Here is a 24,374-nt window from a genome sequence, read left to right as displayed (position 1 = left end):
CTTCTGGACCTTTTCTGAACAGGTGCCACCCCCTTCTGAGATATCTGCTGTCTTTAGTTCTCTTTTCCTCCTCTTCTCCATATCCTCTTCTCCTAGTCCCGCTTTCAAATTAAGAGGTGGAGAAAGATGTCAAGGAAAGGGCATATTAATCATGGGTAAGGGCAGACAGGCTGACCTGAGTTTGAAGCATGATGTGGCCACTTGAAAACCACATGATCTTGGGCTAATTACATAAACATCCTAAACCTCTTGTTCACCCTCTGTGAAATGGGAATACTGGTTTTTACTTAGAGTACTAGTTGTGAGAATAGAAGAAAAACAATGGCGGCAGTTGTAGAAGTAATCCGGGTCCACAATGCGTAATTCTTAACCCCAGACCCAGAGAGCATTTTAACTGTCAGTTTGCAAGACTAGACCTGATCTCAGTTCTTAGGATGGCAAAAGTAGATCTTAATTCATGTCAGGCTGTTGTGGGTGTTCTTTATCCCATTTTGGAAAATATGCATGTATTTCTTGTGGAATTATTAATGTGCTTGATTCAGGAGTGCCACTCCAGACATTGCTGGGGGTAGTAAATTATCTGTGGTTATATGCACTGTATTAGTTTTGGAAAATCTGAAAATCTATGATCTCTGAAACCTATCTTACCTCAACAGTTGCAGATAAATAGGGAATGGTAATAGCAAAAAATTATATGTATGGTTGCCAGCTTTAGCTACATATGTACATTCAGGATGCTCAGTTAAATTTGCATTGCAGGTAGACAACAACTGCTATTTTTTTTGGTACATGCCCCCTGAAATACTTGGTACGTACCTAAAGTATAAATGCGGTCATTGATCTGAAATTCAAATATCACTAGGCATTTTGTATTTTATTTGGCAACTGTATTTATTTGGCAGTATGCCTGACACTGCTCTAAACACTTAATGTGTATTTACTCATTTAATTCTGATGAAGATCCTGTGGCAGTCATCCCTTTTTACAGATGAGGAAACTGAGAGGTTAAGTAACCTGCCCAAGGTTACATAGTCTTTTTTTTTTTTTTTTTTTTTTTAACGTTTATTTATTTTTTCAGAAGGAGGCAGGGAGCACATGTGGATGAGGGGTGGATAGAGAGGGAGAAAGAATCCCAAGCAGTCTCCACACTGATCACAGAGCACAATGTGGGTCTTGATCCCATAAACTGTGAGATTACAACCTGAGTGGAAATGAAGAGTCAGATGCTTAACCAACTGAGCCACCCAGGCACCCCATGTTACATAGCTTGTGCATGATGTTGCTGGCATTTATTTATTTATTAAAAAAATTTTTTTTAATGTTTAGTTCCGAGACAGAGAGCATGAGTGGGGGAGGGGCAGAGAGAGAGAGGGAGACACAGAATCATAAGCAGGCTCCAGGCTCTGAGCTATCAGCACAGAGCCCTATTCGGTGCTCAAACTCACGGACCGTGAGATCATGACCTGAACCAAAGTCGGTCGCTCAACTGACTGAGCCACCCAGGTGCCCCTGATGTTGCTGGCGTTTAAACCCAGGTAGTCTGGCTCCAGATGATGCTGTACTGAAAAGGTCTGTTCCTGGCACAGAGGAAATGCTCATTATTAAGGATTTCATTATTACCGCCACCACCTTCTCTCTTAAGCCTTGATTAAACTTGAAAACTCAGGCTGGTATGTGGGGTGTGATGCTTCCACCTCTACATAAACACTAGTAAGAGACCACATAGTCATTTGCCTTATATGCAATAACTAAAGAGAACACATAGCCTGGCCTTTCACAGCTTTCTTTGATCATCATGTTTCTTTTATTAAAACAAGACATGGGGCGCCTGGGTGGCTCAGTCGGTTAAGCATCCGACTTCAGCTCAGGTCATGATCTCGCGGTCCGTGAGTTCGAGCCCTGCGTCAGGCTCTGGGCTGATGGCTCAGAGCCTGGAACCTGCTTCCGATTCTGTGTCTCCCTCTCTATCTGCCCCTCCCCCATTCATACTCTGTCTCTGTCTCAAAAATAAATAAACATTAAAAAAAAATTAAAACAAAAAACAAGACTACTTGGGTTTTCTCCATGGAACTGAGCAGGGGAAAAGGAGTTGTGGTGTCTTGACAACTGTGGTCCCCCTGAAGTCTCAGTTGTCCTGCAGAAAGCACAGCCCTGTGCCCAGCTGTGAATTCTGAATGATGGATTAGGAGGTTGAAACTAGAGTTTTCCTACTCAGTGGGCTGACTTCCAAATTCTGTGTGAGTGATGTATTCCCCCACCTTACGTCAGGGCTGAGGTCAGAGTGGATCCTGCAGTTTTGGTAGGTACCTGCACGAATACTGAGAAGATGGGAGAGAATACATTTGAGGCTGGGGGCAGAGGGAGGTTTGGGAAGGTGGCCAGAAAGCAGTGTGCTTATGTGAATAAAAATGTTTGTGAAGGTTCTTGTGTGTGATTGTAAATATTGTGTGGCACTGAAACTTGTATAATTGATGTCACTGGGGTGTCATGTAGCAGATTTATTCTGTGGCTATACAGCCAGAATCATCATGAATACAAACTGAAATAAAGATCTTGTATGTTCTAGCTTATTTGCATATTTATTAATGATAAAGTAGTAGCAGTAAGTAAAAATGTAATTGGAGACCACTGAATTAATTCTGGAAGATGAAAATATTAAACCAGTTTTAAATTTATCAAACTTCTAAACCATTTTTTTTCTTTGTCTTTTTTGGGGGGGAAGGGGTGAAGTGCTGGGGATTTTGAAGTCCTACAGAAACTAGGATATTAGTACATCATTCACTTTATCGAGGACAAAAAGCTGTTGAAAATTTTCATGGCAAGTCTAGGCCAGAGAAATATCTAGCCTTAGGGTTTTTTTTGATTAATTTTTTAAATTATTTTTAAATTGACATCCAAGTTAGCATATAGGGAAGTGATGATTTCAGGAGTAGATTCCTTAATGCCCTTTACCCATTTAGCCCATCCCCCCTGCCATACCCCTCCAGTAACCCTCTGTTTGTTCTCCATGTTTAAGAGTCTCTTATGTTTTGTCCCCCTCCCTGTTTTTATATTAGTTTTCCTTCCCTTCCCTTATGTTCATCTGTTTTGTATCTTTAAGCCCTCATGAGTGAAGTCATGATATTTGTCTTTCTGTGACTAATTTCGCTTAGCATAATACCCTTTAGTTCCATCCACGTAGTTGCAAATGGCAAGATTTCATTCTTTTTGATTTCCAAGTAACACTCCATAGTATATATATACCACATCTTCTTTATCCATTCATCTATTGATGGACATTTGGGCTCTTTCCATACTTTGGCTATTGTTGATAGTGCTGCTATAAACACTGGGGTACAAGTGCCCCTATGTATCAGTACTCCTGTATCCCTTGGGTAAATTCCTAGCAGTGGTATTGCTGGGTGGTAGGGTAGTTCCATTTTTAATTTTTTGAGGAACCTCCACACTGTTTTCCAGAGTGGCTGCACCAGTTTGCATTCCCACCAACAATGCAAAAGAGATCCTCTTTCTCCGCATCCTCGCCACCATCTGTTGTTGCCTGAGTTGTTCATGTTAGCCAGTCTGACAGGTGGGAGGTGGTATTCTCATTGTGGTTTTGGTTTGTATTTCCCTGCTGATGAGTGATGTTGAGCTTTTTTCATGTGTCTGTTAGTCATCTGGATGTCTTCTTTGGAGAAGTGTCTATTCATGTCTTTTGCCCATTTCTTCACTGGAGTTTTTGTTTTTTGGGTGTGGAGTTTGCTAAGTTCTTTATAGATTTTGGATACTAACCCTTTATCTGATATGCCATTTGCAAATATCTTCTCCCATTCTGTCGGTGGCCTTTTAGTTTCGCTGATTGTTTCCTTGGCTGTGCAGAAGCTTTTTATCTTGATGAGGTCCCAGTAGTTCATTTTTGTTTTTGTTTCTCTTACCTCTGGATATGTGTTGAGAAATTGCTGCTCTAGCCTTAGGTTTAAACCTGGAGGACACATGTAGCAAACTGATAATTGGCACATATAAATTTATGCAGATATTTGGGCAATTCCTTCTTATTTAGCTGAAAACTCATTGGGTTTTATTAGTTCATATAAATATATTCTGCCATTAATTAAAGTATGAAAATTACCCAGAATGTCATCTTTCCAATGTCGTTGAAATATTGGCCACTTTTTTGTTTTAAATCAGTGCATATCTTTGTGTTAGAGTGGTAGCCAGCAGCTGTGTGACAGAAGAGAGTTGGAGTTCTGTATTAGGAGTTTTGGAACCTTCTCATATTTTAACGAAAGATTTTTTTAAAGCTCATTTTTTTAAAGCTCATGGATACATATTTAAGTATGCACATACTTCCTATCTATTGACTATGTTTCACGTGTAATTGTGTGTGGGCTTATGAAAGAGGAAGAAATGGTAAATCAGTCTATTGTGTCTTTCTGTTAACACAAGTACTCAGTTCTGTCCTGTTTGCTGGGCAAGAAGGGCCCTGCCCTCATTTACACTGCCCCACTTTGCCTTCCTCTGGCCGTGCCTCTCCCTGAATCCAGGGCCAAGTCAGCAGTCATATCCTTTTATAACCCAGAATTCCCTGCTAAATGGCCCTGAGCCTCCCTGCAGGGCCCATGGGGATCTCTTCCAGGAATTCATTCCTCTGAGAGCTACATTGTATATCCAGGGGCTCAAGAATGCATACTTGGCTTTCCAAGTCTTTATGAAGGTATATTGTAAATATATCTTTTAGAGATTTAGATATGACCTGTGGGCCTCTGTTTCACTTAGCCTTCACTGTGGAACAAACTACCCCCAAACCTTAGCGTCCTGAAACATGAGTGATTTACTATTTCTTATGCTTCCGTGGGTTCATTGGGAGTTTCTCTGTTGCTGTTGCCTACGCTCATTCATACAGCTGTATTCAGCTGGAGGGTCATCTGGCCTGGAAGGTTCCTGATGGCTTCAGTCTGCTGATTTGGTTAGTTTCTGTGTGGCCTCACCTCCTTTACGAGGCTTTGTCATAGGGCTCCATTCAAAGGGAATTAACATGGAAGGTACAAGGCCCTTTTAAGGCCTAGCTTTGAAACTCAAAAACAGTCACTCTGCTATATTCTGGTGGTCACAGTAAGTCACAAGGCCAACCTAGATTTCTGACAGGAGAAGTAGATCCTATCACTTGATGGAATGAGTCACAAAAAGAGGAGAGGGATGGAAGGAAATGTTGCACACATCTTTGCAGACAGTATACCAAAGGCTGCGTTTGTATTCGTGTCCCATGGCCCACAGATGTTAGGGGCAGTGCTGCAAAAACCATAAATACCACCAAGCTTTTGCCTACTCAATCTGATTATGGTAATTTCATATCGTGAAGTTGATTTGGGGAGTCATTTGAGAGGAAAAGTAAAAGCCAAGGCTTGGAAACTGGTTCATGTGAAATTGTTGTTTAATTTGGAAGAGAATAGTACATAGTGTTCAGTGCTTGTCATTAATCCTATGATTTTCTTTTTAAATAGCTGCTGCTATCTTGAGTAAGGTAAATCTCTCTGTGGACCCTTGTGATAATTTCTTCCGGTTCGCTTGTGATGGCTGGATACAGAATAATCCAATTCCTGAAGATATGCCAAGCTATGGGGTTTACCCTTGGCTGAGACATAACGTTGACCTCAAGTTGAAGGGTAAGTTTCTACTGGGGTTTGGTGATTTCTTTTTAGAGAGCAGTACTTGACAAGAAAAACACAGTTTTGGATTTGAAGCATGCCTGCTTACTTTTTAACTAAATTCATTTCCAAGGCTTTTAAAAACAAAATATTGAAAGGAAAATAGTAGGATTTCATTCTCCCACACCTCATACACAAGCCTTCGCACAGGTTTCATTACGTTTGCATTTGGTAATAGTAAGTTCTGCTGAAGGGTAAATAGCATTTCATGGAGACTGGGAGCAAAGGAATGGTTAATGAAAGTTATTTTATATCAATATACTTATTTGTCTCTTGTGTTCAGAGCAAACTTCATCACTTGCTCATTTGCGTCCTGGATTTTCATGGCTACAAGATGTACTTAACACCTCATCGTCTTTTGAGAACTCTGGATGACCTTGTGTTGGCCATATTTTTCCTATTAACTTCTGAGTTGGCTCTGGGGGGACTTTATTTTCTCCCATGGCCTCTGTAGCAACAACAGGTTCGCACACACATACTCACATATGTGTGCATACACATAGCTATGTGTGCATGCATACACACACTTCAAAGATTGGAAAAGTCTTTTACTAGAGGTACTTCTCTTCATATTAGATCTATTTTTTTATTCTGAGCTATTGGAGAAAGGCACTTTGGGATGGAAATAGGGAGATTTCAAGGCTAGATAAGGTAATTGTTTTGAGAAGACAAAGATAGGTATGTTTTTTTCCTCTTCTTGATAACTGTGAGTTATGCCATGTAAGACCTAGAATTTCTGAGACGTTATAAGAATCATCATTTTTCTTTCTACTTGATCTCCATTTCCCCAATATTTTAAGTACATGAAAATGAAATCTATCAATTTATATATACATTTTAACACGTCACTATTGGTACAATAATTAGATACCTGTTGTCAGTAGTAAGGAAAAATGTGCTTAAGTTTCACAACTAAGTATAAATCATATACACTTAAATTTTTTAGGCGGGCTTTATCTTTTCATAAGCTAGAATAAAAGAGAATTTTCAGGAATGTCACTTATCCCCTAACCCAACAGGTGAGGTTCCTGTAGTATAGAATGATAAATAACACCTTGAGAAATGAATTTACTTACTTTCCTATATAATATTAACTTACGTTGGTCCTTCACCTACCATTCTTGCCTATTTCCTGTTTCCTTTCTTTGGCTTTTCCTCCTAGACAGATGTGTGCACAGGTGTGTGCATAGACACACATACAATCATGCACGCAGAAATGACAGTGAAAGATAAGAAAAAGATAAGATTTGCCGTAGATGATCCTTATATGTTAATTAGAGCCAGAAGATTTCTATCTTCAGGGCATGAAGCAGTTACAATAATTTAAAGCACTTCCTGGGGATGTCTTAATGTAAAAATCAAATTCAGTACTGATATGCTTTTTTAGGAGGATACTGTATATGAGATCCTTGAGCATTCATAGAAATAAGACTAAATTGTTGAGAGTGGCACAAGGGTTTTTTGTTTGCTTGCTTCTTTTAAAAATGAAGAATTTGACTTCTAAGCTCTTCTGGGAAAAGAAAAAGGAACAAAAATTAAAAGCAAAAAGTAAGAAAGTTGCTCATAAATCCACCCCTAGAAATGATGACTAATGAAGTAATTGGGTATACATCTTTCCAGATTTTTTCTTTTCCACTTGTGGGTATATATGCAAAACCTCATGTACACACCCATCTATTTAAACACTTAGCTAATGGATCCTGAGAAACTTAACAGAAGACCATGGGGGAGGGGAAGGAAAAAAAAAAAAAGGTTAGAGAGGAAGGAAGCCAAAACATAAGAGACTCTTAAAAACTGAGAACAAACTGAGGGTTGATGGGGGGTAGGAGGGAGGGGAGGGTGGGTGATGGGTATTGAGGAGGGCACCTGTTGGGAGGAGCACTGGGTGTTGTATGGAAACCAATTTGACAATAAATTTCATATTTAAAAAAAAACCTAGCTAATAAAAGAAATAAGTCAGAGAAAGACAGATGTCATATGTTTTCACTCATATATGGAACTTGAGAAACTTAACAAAAGACCATCAGGGAAAGGGGAAGAATGGTTTCAAACAGAGAGGGAGGGAGGTAAACTGTAAGAGACTCTTACATATGGAGAACAAACTGAGGGTTGATGGGAGGGGGGGTGGTGGCGGGGAAGAGGGGAAAATGGGTTTTGGGCATTGAGGAGGCACTTATTGCATGAGCACTGGGTATTGTATGTAAGTGATGAATCTCGGGAATCTACCCCTGAAACCAAGAGCACGTTGTATACACTATATGTTAGCCAAGTTGACAATAAGTTATATTTAAAAAAAATTAAAAAATTAAATAAAAACTTAGCTAATATTATGAATACTACTGTGTCACGTGCTTTAACACTATAGTAAACATACATAACACTATAGTAACAATTCCATTTCGAATACACATGGATATTTGTGTTGAAAGAGTATTCACAATTTAATTTTTGCATACAGCCAAGTTGTCCTTAGAAAGTTATTTCTAGGTCTTTATATATTTTCTTCCTGCTTTAGATGGTAACTCCTTTCCATCAACTGTTTTATGTTTGTTTTTTGAGGTATGAAGTAGAGGTCAGCAAACTATGGCCTGTGGGCCAAATCCAGTCCACTGCCTATTTTTATAAATAAAATTTCACTGGGAGACAGTACCTCCATTCACTTATGTGTTGTCAAAGGCTGTTTTTGCACTACAGTGGCAGAATTGAATAGTTGCTACAGAGACCGTATGACCATGTGACCTGCAGCCCTAAAATATTTACTCTCTGACCCTTATGGAAAAAGTTTGCCAACTCCTGATGCCTGTTGTAAAGCTTTGATATATCCATATGGGACCTCATTAGAATGGGCTTATTAATTAATAGCTTTTTGGTGGCTTCTTTGGAATTTTTTAGGTAGGTAATCATAAACTTAAGAAATAATTATACTTTCTGTCTCTCCCATTCCTTTTACTGTATTGGCTAGAGCCTCCAGAACAGAGTTGAATAATAGCAGTGATAATGGGTATAGTTTCCTTATTCCTCGTTTGGTGGGTAATGCCCTCAATATTCCCCCCTTCAACCCCTAATTATATTTTTCTTTGTTTTGAATAGGTATTCTTTATCGTGTTCTGTTACTCTTAGTTTGCAAGAAGGCATTGTTCAAGAAAAAGGTGTCTTCACTATTTATGGAGAGAATCAGATGGAGTATGTCTTTAACCTCTCTAGATTTTCTTACACTGAATTAACCTTAGAATCTTGAAATAAACATTACCTATGAATGGTTTATTATTTTTCTTTTAAGACATTGCTGAAGTTGAATAGGCTGCTATTTCGTTTCATACACTCGTGTCTATATTTATGATGCAGATTGGTCTGCGACTTTTGTGTGCTAGGTTTGTCACATTCTCTTATCAAAATCGTGCTGGCCTTTTGAAACGACATGGGAGGCTTCCCATATATTTCTCTGCTCTGTTAAAGACCCAACCAGATAAATCCCAACTTATTCTGTGACAAGCACGGTAAAGGATGAACTCAAAAATTGATCATTGGGGCTCTTGCTTTAAGTGCCAAGAAGGAGTGCAAATAGTCAATTAGGGTCTCTTTAAAAATTAGTATCATCTTGTACCAGATGTATGTGTTTGATATATAAAATACGTCTTCTTTACACTTTTTAATTTTGAATTAATTCAAACTAAGATAAAAGTTGAAAGCATGGCATAAGAACTTCCATATACCCTTTATGCAGATTCCTTGGTAGTTACCATTTTGCTACATTTGCATTATTATTATTCTTTCATTCTGTCAATATGTATATTATCTCTTTGTCTCTAACTGTACACCTATACATAATAGTGAGACTATATACCTATAAAAGTAGAAACAGATTTATAGATATTTTTGTGATTTTGCAAGTATGTTCAGATGATTACATATTATTAAAGTGTTTAAATGGAACTTTTCAAATGTCAGATGTGCTGACAAGTCTTGCTTTTTTAAACCTCTGATCTTTAAATTCTATCCGTGTCCCTTTGTATACTGTATGTATCTATGTATCTCACAGTCTTTCTACCCATCCATCCAACTGTCCAGGTAATACAAGCTCATCGTATACCAACTATAAGTGAATAACAAGAAACAAATAACATAGGATTTCACTTACATGTGGAGTCTGAAGACCAAGTGAATAAATCCCCCAAACAGATTCCTATATACTGAGAATAAATGGGTGGTTGCCAGAGGGGAGGGGCATGAGGGGAAAGGCAGAATAGATGAAAGGTACAAACTTCCAGTTGTAAAATAAGTTGCAGAATTGAAAAACACAACATAGGGAATACAGTCAATAATATTGTAATAACGTTGTATGGTGACTACACTTATCATGGTGAGCACCCAATAATGTACAGAATTGTTGAATCACTGTCATACACCTGAAACTAAGGTAACATTGTATACCAATTATATTTGAATAATAAAAACAACAAAATAAAAATTAGTCGAAAAGAAGAACCTATGTAAAATCCCACCACCGATAACTTTTTAAATGCAAATATACATACAAAGTTATATGTATATGTGAAAAGAGATCGTAGATTCTGTTTTTATAATTTCCTTTTATTGGACATGTTAACATCTTTTCATGTCCATAAAAAGAGATCTTTACTATCCTTTGCCATGACTGCTTTATATGGATATACTGTAATTGATTCAGTCAATTCCTGTGTTTCCGTTTGGATTATTTCCAGATTTTTGTCCTCACTGTAAGCCCCTCAGCATGAGCATTGAAGCTGCAGGGCTGGATTTGAATCTTAGTTACTTTTCATTTCTCCTCCGTGTCACCTGTGGCCGATTACTTAATTCTCCTAGCTCAGTTTTCTTACCTTTCAAATGGAGATGAGAGAATCTTTTTCATAGGGTTTGTGAGGACTAGAGGAGGTGACCCGTATAAATTACACTTCATCCCAGTCAAGTTCCTGGCATATAGCAGGTCCTCAGTAAATGTTTGTACTCTCTGCTTCCATTTTTGTCTCACAGCTAGTTCTAAGGCTCATGAAGTAATGTCTTCCAAATGCTTTACGCTTTATTCTGGTCTTATCATTTGTAAATATCATGTGCTTTCAAAAATATTGAATACTGTCTAGATATTTTCCTCACCCTTGATAAAAAGAGAGAACATCCAAAAATAAAACCCAATACCACCAATCAAAAGAATACCATTTTCTTATGGCTGATAGAGAACACACAGATACGGCTGTCCAATTTGTGAAATAAAATGGATTTGACAGACCTGGCTGATGAAAAATTGCCCTCTATTGAAGTCACCAACCTGGCTCCGTGAATTTTTTCTTTAAATGGCATATAAGACTCAGATTTCTACTTGGAAGATAAAATTATTTCGTATTCTCTCCAAGAAGCAGGGTTGTTTTTTTTTTTTTTTTTTTAAAGGCTGAATATAGTCATGTGTTTGGATGTCTCAAAATTTCCTTCCTACAAAACTTCCCAAATTTGTCTTCATGTGACCATGAAGATGACACAGCAATGTGTTGCTTATGAACGAGCAGATGAAAATTTTGCAAATGAGCGCTTATGAAACATGAGGCAATAAGTGAGATAGAACACTTGTGTCAAACAGAAGACAGATGACTCAAGGTAGAGCCAGCTCATCTCTATTATGGAATAGCAATCTTTGCCACTATTTTGTAAAGAAATGCAGTATATTATTATGTTCGAGCAAGACAGCATCAGCAGAACTATAAGATGAAGTAGGGTCTATGCATTAATGAGCAGAGAAAGATGATTGTGATTCATAGATGGGTTATTTATTTGTAAATATCTGCTGCCTGAGATTCAAGTGGTTCTCATAATTAAATACCCCCCGAATCATGTTTTTGCTGTAATGATCCTAGCCAAATCATCTTCTAAAGATAATAGAAAGCTGAAAACTTGAGCACCTGTAAAGTCATTTGATAGTTAAGAAGTTCAGACGATTGAAGACAATGAATTTTGCCATTTTCCTCCCACCATGAACATAATATGATGTATCAAACTGAGCTTTGACATTAAGTTCTTTGAAACACATGATGTCAGACTAGAAAAAAAACATGGGGATACGGTGGGGAAGTGCTAGGAAGCAACCAGCCCTTTTGCTGGGCTGCTTATTCCCAGTGAAACTCAGCCCCAGTAAATCTCAGTGAACCTGCTCTATAGATGGGATTTAGGGTGGGGGGTGCCCACTCAGAGAAGATTCCTATTTTTGTGACCATGGTGGCTCTTTTTTATGTAGCCACACAGGAATTAGCAAATTGCCAGATTATACCTATGTCATCATAAGTCCTGCATACACAGAGGGGTGGTGTATGAAGATTTGGGCCTGTACAGAAGACATTCAGAATGTGAAATGAAATGACTTTACTTGAAAAGTAAAGCATTTTTCCTAATCTCAGTACACCATTTGAACTTGGGTGTGTATAGTGTGGGGAAGGAGAAAGAAGTTGTCAAATTTAAAAAGTTCAGCAATTTCCTGCTAGTAAACATTCACTTTGAATATACAAATGCATTTCTTCCTGAAGCCTCTCTGAAAAATGTGTATGTAACTCTAGAATATATTTTCCTAAATAGCTGAAGGAAGTGCAGAGGCCATGAGAATGGCCATCAAGTGTAAAAGCTTGTGTTCCAGTAGTTCTGACAGCATTTTAGGCTTTCTTCTTGTGCGTCCTTTTCTACCCCCAGTGCATGTCCTTGTCTTTTTGACTCTTTTCTGCTCCAAGCACTCATTTGTAAGATCTCATCTTTTCCCTTTTGGCCTTCAGGTAGCTCTTCTGTCATAGTGATTAATATTACAAATAAGTTGGGTTCCTTACATTCATCCTGAGTTTTATGCTCTTTAATTTGAGGGAAATACATTCGTTTCAAATGTATTGAAATGCACAACATTTTGACTGTATTAATGAATCTGTGAACGTAAGACTATTGTTTAGGCATTTACTTTTTTTGGGCACCACTTGCCTTCAGTCACAAGTAGTAGAACACCCAACTCCAACTGGCTTAAAAAAAGAGAAATTTTCTGGTTCATGTAACCAAAATGTCTGGTGATAATGTGGATTTCAGGTAAGGGTTGATCCAGCAGCTGAACCATGACATTAAGGGTCATGTTTCTTTATTTCTCTCTACTTTTATTTTCACTGTCTCATGATTCTTTCTTTATTTTTTTAATTTAATTTTTTTTTAATTTTAGAAAGTTTGAGCAGGGGAGAGGGGCAGAGTGAGAAAGAGATAATCGTAAGTAGGCTCCAGGCTCAGCATGGAGCCCAATGCAGTTCTTGATCCCATGACCCTGGGATCATGACCTGAGCCAAAATCAAGACTCAAATGCTCAGTCAACTGAGCCATCTAGGCACCCCTGTCTCATGATTGTAAGTCTGTTTGGTCATAAGATCCTTGCCAGTAGCAATGAGAATTTATACTTCCTCATTCCTATCCAACAAGAGCCATTGTGTTAGACATAGGAGGATACAGAAGTGCAGAGATTAATAAGGTCCCCAAGACTACCCTTATGGAAGTTAAAAATCTACACATCACAAAATATTTCAACAGGTACTATAATCAAGAGTCTAGAGCTGCACTGTTCAATACGGTAGCCACTAGCCACATGTGGCTTTTGAATACTTGAAGTATGGCTAACTGGAATTGAGATGTGGTGTAAATATAAAATACACACCAAATTTCAAAGACTTCATTTAAGAAACATGTAAAATATCTCACCAAGAAATTGATGATTTATTTCCTCAATTACATATTGAAATGATAGTATTTTAAGATCTATTTGGTTAAAACATATTGTTAAATAACCTCACTTGTTTCATTTTTCTTATTTTTAAATGTACAAGGAAATTAACAGTGATATATATGGCTCAGATAATGTTTCTTTATTTTTTGATTTCAGAGAGCATGTGCAAGCGAGAGAGAGGGAGAGAGAGGGAGAGAGAGAGAGAGAGGGAAAGAGAGAGAGAGAGATAGAATATCCCAAGCAGGCTCCATGCTCAGCCCAGAGCTTGACACAGGGATTGATCCCACAACCCTGGAATCATGACCTGAGCCAAAATCAGGAGTCAGACACTCAACCCACTGAGCCAGTCAGGCACCTGGCTCAGATAATATTTCTATCAGTCCTGTTCTAGAACCCTGAATAGGCTATTAGAAAGGTGAGCTATCTGGGAATAAATTCCAGTTTCTGTCAGTGGTAGAGTTAAGCAGTAGAGAAAGGTCACAGAACACCTTTGCTAAAAATAGTTCTCTCCTCTCCAGTCCCTTTCTATGCTGTTACCCTATTAGTGTTCTTTGTGGTACTAAGAACCATTTGAATTACCTTGTTTGTGTACTTGTTTGCTTGTTTTTCTTAACTAGGGTGCCATTTTGGGCTTCACTGTGACCCAGCACAGTGCCTGGCATGTAGTTGGTCTTCACTAATACTTGTTAAAGAGTGGAGAGAAAGACTGTGCCCTCTGTGAGTGGCTGGCTGACTCAGTGGAGAGGGGTGGCTTTCTTTTGTTTCTTCTCTTCCATCTGTGCCTGAGGCCCGGCATGTTGTTCCACAAGATCTGGCATGAGATCCAAACAGAACTTGCCCCTGGTGGAGGGGAAGGGTAATTGTCAGTTGCTCTTCATTCGTGTTCGAGGCCTCAGGAAGGTAGGACAGAGGAATGGACCCTGAGACAGGCTAGAGACCTTCCTGAGGCTCCCAGACTCCCTGGTAGTGTGATCGTGTGTAAGTTACAGTAAAGAAAAGGAAAACTCCCGGGATGTCATTTACGGTTGGGCTCTGGAAAGCATTTGGGATTCTGCCACTTCCTGGCTCCCTGACTGCTGGCAAACCACATTCCTCTGAGGCTTAGTTTCTTATCTGGTGATCCTGTTGGATTAATTCAATGAGGTGCATCAACAGTCTTCCACACAGAGTTCAATAAATAACATCTGCTGTTGTTAATTTCATGAGCATTAAATTACCATTTTGAAAGCACTTGGCACTTAGTAGGTGCTTGAGAAATGTTAGATTCCTAGCCAATAAAAATTACAAATTTCATAAGAAAACTTTACCAGCATCATTAAAGTAAAATAGTGTGATGTAATTTTTTCTGGAAGTCTCAACATGCCCGTAAATAACACAGTTGATCTTAAAAGAAGCAAGCCTGGAGGTGGAAACAATAGGTTAGGACATTTGTGTGTATTCCCAGCTTTTATTGCCACATCTTGGTCATGACCTCAGACCTGGAAGGTCTCGATAATCTATTTGGTTCGTCAACAGATTGATTGGGGGAATGGGAGCTGTAAATCCCACTTGCAGAAAAAGAAAGAGAAAAGGGGTGAAAATGAGGAAAAGTGTCATGTTAGGCTGTTCTAGATCCTCTTCAGATGCCACTCTTTGTCATTTACACCACTTTGCCTTTCTTTTCTCCCCCCCCCCCCCTCCTTAGGGGATTCTTTTTTTTTTTTTAATGTATGCTTATTTTTGAGAGAGAGAAAGAGACAGTGTGAGTGTGAGAGGGGCAGAGAGAGAGAGGGAGACACAGAATCTGAAGCAGACTCCAAGCTCTGAGCTGTCTGCACAGAGCGTGACACGGTGGTCAAACCCACAAACTCCAAGATCGTGACCTGAGCTGGGAAGTCAGAGGCTTAACTGACTGAGCCACCAAGGTGCCTCCTCCCTAGGGGATTCTTTATGACAGAAGGCTGTCTAAAGATTTCCAAGGACTTGAAGGGGAAAAAATGCAGCTTTATTTTCACTAACCTCTAATGGAACTTCAGCATTTTCTTTAATTATGAACTGTGTGTTATTGGGTGTGATACTGTTCCCAATGGAAATCTTTATTTTTCTGTATTAATATAGATGTTGCAAGTATCTTGGAATATTATCTACATACATCACCACTTCACAGTCATAGTGGTTCTTAGACCCAATGCTAGATCTTACTATTAAATGAGTTAATGAAGTAGCACATATATTATGATGTCAAACAGTAAATCAAATGTTTTGTTAACTGTGTTGCAGAATAACTGGTTTCTGTTGGAAACCTGTGTTTCTTATGCACTCAGAAACATTATTTTGTGAATGGTCTTTAGGTTTTAAGAGCCTGCCCAGGAGATGTATGGCACAAAAATGATTAAGAACCCCTGTCTGGGTAAACGTTGCTGGGGCAGGCCTCGAGAAAGTAGAGTTTCACTGAACTTCAGCCTTTTGATGCATCCTAATTCTAGGTGTTTAAAGAAGAGTTGGCTATTATGTAACCCCATAGGTCCATTCATACCCAAATCTCTGAACAGTCTACTGTCTTGAATCCCCAGGTAATGAGCACATTACCAACAGTTCATATGTTTATAAGGATATTAGATGAAACCAGAGATTTGTGTCTATGCCATACCTTGAGCTGATTACAATTTGGGCTTTATGCAGTTACCTATGCCACGGAATAAATGTTTTATAGATGAGATTATTAAGAGCTGTCACGTGCCTTTTACAAAAGCGGAGAGTTAAAGGTTGGCACCCAGCTAGAGATGGTACAGCTTTTGGTGTGGTGTAGTTAAAAATACTTACAAGCAATGCAAATGATTGAAGACAGTAATACACAAAGTAGAATCTTCATTCCAAGTACACAATACGTATTGTTTGAAAGAGCTTGCTTGTTAGCTGATCTTGAAGACACTTACTCTTGGTTGAACTGGGAAAGGTGGATGTAGAGGGGAACTTGAGATTGGGAGGTGCTGTGAATGAAGTTCCTAGGAAAAGACAGGATCCATGTAACTGGGCTTGGTTGGGAGGAAGGCACGAACATGTCTTGGGGAGAGGTGACAGGAATGAGATGGGCTGATGAACATGTTGAAATTCATTTGTGAGATTTTTGACTTGCAGCAGGAAATGCTAAGGTTCATGAGAAGTGGAGCTATAGCTTGGAAATGCTGTGCCTGCAAATACCAACTGGAAAAAGTAGTGGGGAAGCAGATGAGGGGCATTTGTGTTGTGTAAATATGAATTTACACATTATGAAGTTTCCTGCTAGTTAGCTTGAATGTTGTAGGAAGAAAGAGACATTTTACTTGAGAAGATTGTCGACTAAATTTAGGTTCTTTGGACTAAATATAAGTTCTTTGGCCTGACTGATGACACAGGATATGTGCCTCCTGAGAAAGGCCTCTGTACACCTACAGTGACACTTCTCAGCTTGCCCACACCCAGGCCCTGTCTTGCATGGTTGGTGTAAGTGTATTTTATTTGGCAGTTGTTCAAAAGGGTTGCATATTTTTGAAAAGCTACTTCCTGAAAGACGCTGACTGTTTGGAAAGGGAAGAAAAATCCTAGCTGTTTTGGTGGTAACAGTTCCGAGGTATACCCACGTGAGCTGTGGTGGTAATGATTCCTGAAGCTTCTCCAAGTTCCCACGTGTTCTTGCTGTTGGTTGCCACAAGCTGGAATGGGAATGGAGCTGAGAATATGGGATTGTGTAGGAACTTCCAGGGGTCATCCAGATTTCACAGCAGAAGCAGATGACTCAGGTAGTCTGGGCCTTGAAACCCATGTGTTAAAGAAATGGGTCACATACCTTTACTAGACTCCTAATTGGTCAGTGGCAAAACTTAGGCACCAGAAAAATTAAAAAGTTGCTTGCATACAAAAATACATGCCATACTGAGTGGAAAATTTCAGCCTCGCATTTCCAGTCTCCCTGATGAGATGGCTTTAGCTGTACTCTCACCTTCAATTCAGAGAATATTTCAAATGCAGCTTGATGGTGTGGATGGGTTGAGCATCTTTAAGATGTGGCAAAATCCCCATTTCTCTACTAGTATACTACTAATGGGCACAATTTCTACTCATGGCTATAAAGTGAGCCTTTAACCATTCAAAAAAAAAAAATTCATAGGAATCTCACACTGAGAAGGGCCTAGTAGGCCAGGCACTTTATAGAGATGACTTTGTTTAATAATACCCTTAGTTGAACTCTCTAAACTGAACTGCCACCAGGTCTGTAAGCTGAGAGATTTACCTGCGTTTTGCAAAAGAGGAAACAAAAGCACTGAGCAGTACCATTAACCAGCCCGAGATCACATAGCTGATAAGCAGTGGAGCTGGGATTAGAATTCAGATGGTTTGACTCTTAGTGCCTGATAAACAGCTTGAAAACTAAGAAGGTGGTATTGTCCCATCTTACAGTTGTGAAAGCTGAGGCTTGGAGAGGTTATATATATATATAGCTGGTGACCTATAAAGTCAATACTGTCCAAAAGAAATGTAATGTGACTCACAAATTCAAGTCATGTGTAATTTTACATTTTTAAATGTTATTTATTTTTGAAAGAGAACAAGCAGGGGAGGGGCAGAGAGAGAGGAGAGAGAGCATCCCAAGCAGGCTCCACACTGTCAAAGCGGAGCCCGATGTGGGGTTTGATCTCATGAACCATGAGATCATGACCTGAGCCCACATAAAGAGGCGCTTAACCAACTGAGCCACCCAGGTGCCCCGAATTTACATTTTTTAAAAATGTTTATTTATTTTTGAGAGAGAGACAGAGACAGAGTGGGGAGGGGCAGAGGGAATGAGACACAGAATCCAAAGCAGGTTTTAGACTCTGAGCTGTCAGCACAGAGCCTGACGCGGGGTTCGAACCCACAAACCGTGAGATCATGACCTGAGCCGAAGTTGGACGCTTAACCAACTGAACCACCCAGGTGCCCCCCAGCCCCAATTTTACATTTTTAAACAGCTGCCTTAAAAAGGAAAAAGGAAACAGGTGAAATTACATGATTCTATCTAAACCCACATAACCAAAGAATTATTCACAAGACATGTGACATTCTTTTGTTCTTAAGTCTTTGGAATTCGGTATGCTTCCTATACTTGAAACACATCTCCACATAGACCAGCCACATTTCAAGTGCTTAATACCAGCTTCTGTAGTGGATAGTGCTGCTCTAGAGAAGTGCTTCTCACTGATTGCTGCACACCAAGATCACAAGGGGGCCTAAAAACAGATCCCTGGGTCCCATCCTTAGGGGTTTTGATGTAATTGGTCTGGGGTATAGCCTGGCCTTCTGGATTTTTTAAGTTTGTTTGTTTATTTTAAGAGAGAGGGAGAGAGAGACTCCACAGCAGGCTCCTTGCTGTCAGCACAGAGCCCGACATGGGGGTTTGAACTCATGAACTGTGAGATTATGACCTGAGCTGAAATCAAGAGTCAGTCGCTCAATCGGCTGAGCCACTCAGGTGCCCCTGGCCTTCTGGATTTTTAACCACTCCCTTCCACCAGGTGATTTTATTATGGAGCCAAGTTTGAGAACCTTCTCAAGGGTGATAACCAGACCAACTGAGTCGAGAACTGTAGGCACTGTCCATTGGAGAAAGTTCTGTGAGTTTTCTGAACTGAGACCCATTCAAAACTACTGCTCTGGCAGCATGCTTTGCTAGGTGACATTAAAGAATGCCAGGCAATGCCCTAATTTATTAATTTCTCTCAATTTACATTTCCCAACCTTTTGGCCAAGTCCCAGGATAATGTGAGAAAAGAAAAGGGATTTCTTTTTTCTCTTGATGTACTCACTGGTCTGGATACACACCAGTGCAAATAAATTAAGACATAAAGTTCCTTTATTTTAATTGAAGTCAGACATGTTGGTGTCGGCCTGGAACCTCTGAACTGTGGAGCAGAGGAAGTTAGGGTTTAGAAGCTGCAGGTCATTGCCAGAATGAAAAATGTCTGGTGGGGAACCTGTGGGAAGTGCTGGGTGAGGAAAGCAGGCAATTGTGGCTCCTGCTGAGGTCTGAAGGCTGCACGGCCCACGGTGTGGCAGGACGTGTATGGAACTGCTCTTGCCAGAGGCCTCGTGTCTGCCTGCGCACTCGGCCAAACCCGAGATGTGCGTGTGACACCCAATATTGAGGAATTAAAATGCCTCAACTCGCTCAGGGCTTCACTTGTCCTTCAAATGCTTTTGGAGTCTTTTGGAAAAATTTTTTATATTGCCCTTTTTTATTTAAATCCACACAATCCTAAATTTCTGGACATCTTTATTATTTTTCATGATGAAAAATGCTGGGTCTGGGGCACCGGGGTGGCTCAATCGGTTAAGCATCTGGCTCCTGATTTTGGCTCAAGTCATGATCTCATTGTTCGTGAGTTCGAGCCCCACATCAGGCTCTGTGCTGACAGAGGGGAGCCTCTGTCTCCCCTCTCTTTCTGCCCCTCCCTGCTTCTCACTCTCTCCCAAAAATAAATAAGTGTTTAAATAGAAAAAAGAAAAATTCTGGGTATTCTGTAGTGGTAATGCTATAGTTATATGCAATTTTCTTACATTTATTTGACTTAAAATTTAGCAAGACAGCACACAAACACTGCTGAGGCTTACATAGCCTTAACTAAATTAATATCATATTTCAGTAAATAAAAATACTTTCAATTGTAAGATGCATCATTGCTTCATGCCAACAAAGACTAAGCCATCACACAATGCCTCCTTTTCACCTGAAATTTTTACTTGCTTGAAAGAGTTCTTTTAGACATTAATTTTTATCATATTATTCTTTTGCGTTAATTAAAAAGAAAAATGCAGGCAGAAGAGACTGGTTAGAGTAGTGCTAAAACTTCTTCACAGTCCTTTTGATTTCAAGTCATCAGTGCTTTGTTTTCTCACAAAACATTGTCTTCTTTCCATTAATAGCAGCAGTGATTCAGCGTTTCTGAAAAAAGTGCTCCCCAATTGTCTCAGCTGTTTTCCTCCAAGATTGCCTATTGGGATACGCAGTCAGTTTTTATTTCATGCCCGAATCATATGGAAATCTTTCTAAAGGCTTTTTAAGTGGCAGTTTACCGGCCATGCAACCAATTCATTTGAGATACCTACCGTAAGAGCTCCGAGATCAAGTTCCCACACGGCCGGGCGATGGCAACTACATCATGACTGTGCTTAGCTGACAGTTGTAAGATGGATTCCCATTTCAGACATGTTAAGATGTGAAAAAAAGTGTGCTTCTGAGAACTGATGAAATATGGCATATAAATTATATTTCCAATAATCCAGGCTCCCCAACTGCTTGTCACATCCACCTTGTTTATGTACTTTCAACAATATTCAGTGAGGAGCATCTGGGTGGCTCAGTCAGTCAGGTGCCTGACTTCGGCTCAGGTCATGATCTCGTCATCTGTGGGTTGGGGCCCCGCATCGGGCTCTGTGCTGACAGCTCAGAGCCTGGAGCCTGCTTCCGATTCTATTTTCCTCGCTCTCTGCCTCTCCCCTGCTCATGCTCTCTCTGTCTCTCGCTCTCTCCTTCTGTCTCTCTCAAAAATAAACACTAAAAAAGGTTTAAAAACAATTAACAATACTCAGTGACATTGGCATGCTGTTCCCTCGTCTGTACTCCTCGGTCTTCATGTACACCACTTCCTTCTTCCCCTCTCGTGTGCAGCTACAAAGCTGGACTTTAACGCTATTCTTCCCAGCCTTTAATGTGTACATAAATCACCTGGGAATTTTTTTAAAAAGTGAAGATTCTGATTTCGTAGGTCTGAGAAGGGACCCAAGAGTCTGCATTTCTGAGAAGTTCTCAGGTGTTGGCCACACTGCGGGTCTAGGGACCACGTGTTGAGTAGCCAGGCTTTACTGTGTCTAAGGACACAGCACGCGACTGAAGAAATTCAGTACATCTCCAGAGTGCATGGGTGGTTTTGTTTTTCCTCCATTCATACTATCATTTTGATGAAAACCTATATAGTACAAATGTCATTATATTGGGTAAATACAAAGATTTGTTGTACATACAGGGTGTTTGTATGTACTGTTTTATGATTCAAGGAGAGCAATTTCTTTCCCTTAGTTTGTTTTCTGAAAGATATGTTCATTTTGTTTTCCCTTGCCTTCCTCCTCAAAAAACTTGGGCAACTTGAATTTATTAGGAAATCTGCATGTAATTGCAGATTAATAACCTAACCATTAATACCACATTAGTTCATTGTGATTAATAGCATCTCTCTGAATGCTTAATGAATTAGTAATGATGGACTATTTGCTTTAAAGTGTCAAGGGAACATTCCATGTAAAAAGGCACTACCCATAACAGGAAAATTAATTATATGTTGGCTGGAGAATAGCATGTCACAAATAAGAAATGTTTGTTTGGAAAGGCTCACTGGTGTTCATATTTATACAGTGAGAGGTATTTTTAAAACATGTATGGACCTTTTAATTTAGAAAACTAGAAGGGGATTTGATTTTCATCAGTAGTTTAGATGGGTGTGGGCACTGATATTTCTGAGAGAAACCCACACGGATGTGTGCCAGTATGCTCTCAAGTTTGCTTCCTATGGTGGTCACTTAGATGAAGTTCCAAATGGAACCAGTTCTACTACCTGCTGTCTATTCTGAATTCGTAAGTTCACTTCCCCAAGGCCCAAACTGTTCTTGTTACTAATTTTATTCTGTTAGCCTATCATTTGTTTTCTCTTTGGTTCCTCACTCTAATTTGGTGCTGTTGGCCTTCATTGTTTATTTCTGTCTTTGCCCTACATCCGAGGAAGCGAAGGTCAGGGAAATTATGTGACTTGCCCAAACCAATCCAGCCATATAATTTGTCCCCCACAGATTATGGGTCTAACATTTCAAATGTCTCCAATTTTAACCCAGGCGGAAAGAGCTGCATGAGCAGAGGCTTTGTCCAGCTGGTGCCTTTGAGGAAACCCAAGAAGCCCAGTGTGATTGGAGCTCAGAGCTGGAAGGGAAAAAGGGACAAAAGACAGGACTGGAGAAAGGAGGGGCCAGAGCATGTGGGCCTCTTAGCCTGTGTAAAGATTTTCCCCTCTGTCGTTGGGCCCGGGGAGCCATTTGTAAATGTCATGTTGAGGGGTGTGATGGGTTTTGCCAGAGCACACTGGCTGCATGTGGAGAATGATACTGGAGGAAGGAGTGGATGAATGGAGATCAGTTCAGAAGGCCCCTTGTTGCTGTCCTCTTGTCTAGCTTGGGATCCAGGTGAAGGTAGAGATGTCTTCCTTGTTACAGAAAACTCCAAGCATCATTGGGGATTATTTTCTCTGTGTTCTCCTCAGGTCAGCGTGAAGGGTCCTTGTCTCTTCTCTGTAGCCCCTGGTTTCTTTGAACTTGGAAATGTACTTTGCCAAACACCTCCAGTCCCCCGGCAGAATCTGCTGCAGAAGCCACGCGGCAGCAGCTGGTGGGCATGGAAGTTTTCTGTCTTCCTGCCAGCCCTTCTGCCCCTTTGTCTTGTGCCCAACGTGTTGTTGCTTCCCTTCTTTGGGACAGAGCGGGGAAGAGAGCCTGGTTCCTAATCCCTCACTGTTAGAAATGCTATCTAAGGAGGATGGTTTTTCTTCACCACACACTGTAGTTTGAATGGCCGGGAATAGAGCCTCTGCTACTCTTACCTCCTCATGGAAGGTGGGAGTGAAGACAGGGTTTGGTTGGGAAGTGGCTTTTGAAAGCTATGTTTACAGTGTTTTTGATGCCACTTTCACAGATGAGGGAGGAGTTGTGAAGTCTGGGGCTCAGATTTTTCGGGATTTAAGGGACGTGGTATTTATCCCACTCTTTTTTGCAGTAGGGTGTGGTATAAGTGAGAGTTAAAAATAGATGTCCTGTATTTTTTTCACTTTGGAAGTTTTCCTGGCATCGTGTAGTTTTTTTTTTTTTTTTCTCTTGAACCAGTGAATCAACCCTCACCTCAAACCCCTGTTGCATTTCACCTTTTAGAAAGGAACTTTTAAAGCTGGACTTTGCAGAACTGAGAAACTAAGTTGGACCTAAATGGGCCAATACGAGGAGAGTGTCTCTGGAACAAAACAGAGTAGTACTGTCCTTGAAGAATGTTGACGCTTAATTAAGATGGAGTTGTGGAGTGAGGGAATCAGCAGTGACTTTGGGTGGGATGGGGAATGGAGGAGGAGGGCCTGTGGGCTGGTGATGTTTTCTGGGATCACAGACATTAAGAAGGACTGGTGATAATTGTCAACTATACCTCAGTAAAGTTGGGGTAAGTAAAGGAGGTCTGGTAAGCGCTATTGCTTTTTAAAGCATGTTCCCTCAACCTGTAACATGGACATAACCTGAAAATTTGTTAGAAATGCAAAGTTTTGGGCCATACCCCAGACCTACTATATTAGTCTGGGGGAAGACCCAGCACTTGGTGTTTTAATAAGCCCTTCCAGTGATTCTGATGCAGGTTCAAGTTTGGACACTACTGGTTTAGACTAGGGCGTAATGTGAAGTCACACCTTAGGGACCAGCTAATTTTGTCCGGCCCTAACCTCACCAGGCCTCCCACCCCTGGGTAGGTACCTCAGGAGTGCGTCTCCTTGCTCACAGATGTGGTCACAGGGCAAAGTGGGTAGATGGCTCAGCCCAGAGTCAGTCCACCACTGCAAAAACATGTCTCCATGTAACCAGGGAAGGCCTTTCTTCCGGTCAAGGTCAAGAGATCTGTTCAGGTCTATGAGGGCATTGCTGCCTCTGGATTACACGCTTGGAGGCCTTGTTCTCACATGCAAAAGCAACATGTGGAGTTTTACTGGGCACCTGATGGTTGAGTGAGCAGGAGTTAGAGACCTAAGCCCAGATCAAAGCTCTAACCTTTCCTGCCTGAGTTTCCTTGGACAGGTTCTTAGGGTCTTGTTACAAGCAGAATGGGATCAGTGATACATGCTTTTGAGGGTTGGTGGGAG

At 40.3% G+C, this 24,374-nt stretch overlaps 1 protein-coding gene across 5 annotated transcripts in view; it reads left to right on the top strand.

The window, feature by feature from the left end:
• Nucleotides 1-24,374, top strand: part of PHEX (phosphate regulating endopeptidase X-linked) — a 259,915-nt gene that overhangs the window by 35,999 nt on the left and 199,542 nt on the right. For all 5 annotated transcript variants that reach the window (XM_081793111.1, XM_081793110.1, XM_081793113.1 and 2 more), the window contains one exon: nucleotides 5,481-5,642. In XM_081793111.1, coding sequence (XP_081649237.1) covers nucleotides 5,481-5,642 — 162 coding nt within the window. The remainder of the gene's footprint in view (nucleotides 1-5,480; nucleotides 5,643-24,374) is intronic.

Source organism: Panthera onca, chromosome X, assembly GCF_046562875.1.
Source record: "Panthera onca isolate mPanOnc1 chromosome X, mPanOnc1 haplotype 2, whole genome shotgun sequence".
NCBI lineage: Eukaryota > Metazoa > Chordata > Mammalia > Carnivora > Felidae > Panthera > Panthera onca.
This window is presented reverse-complemented; position numbering and strand designations above follow the sequence as displayed.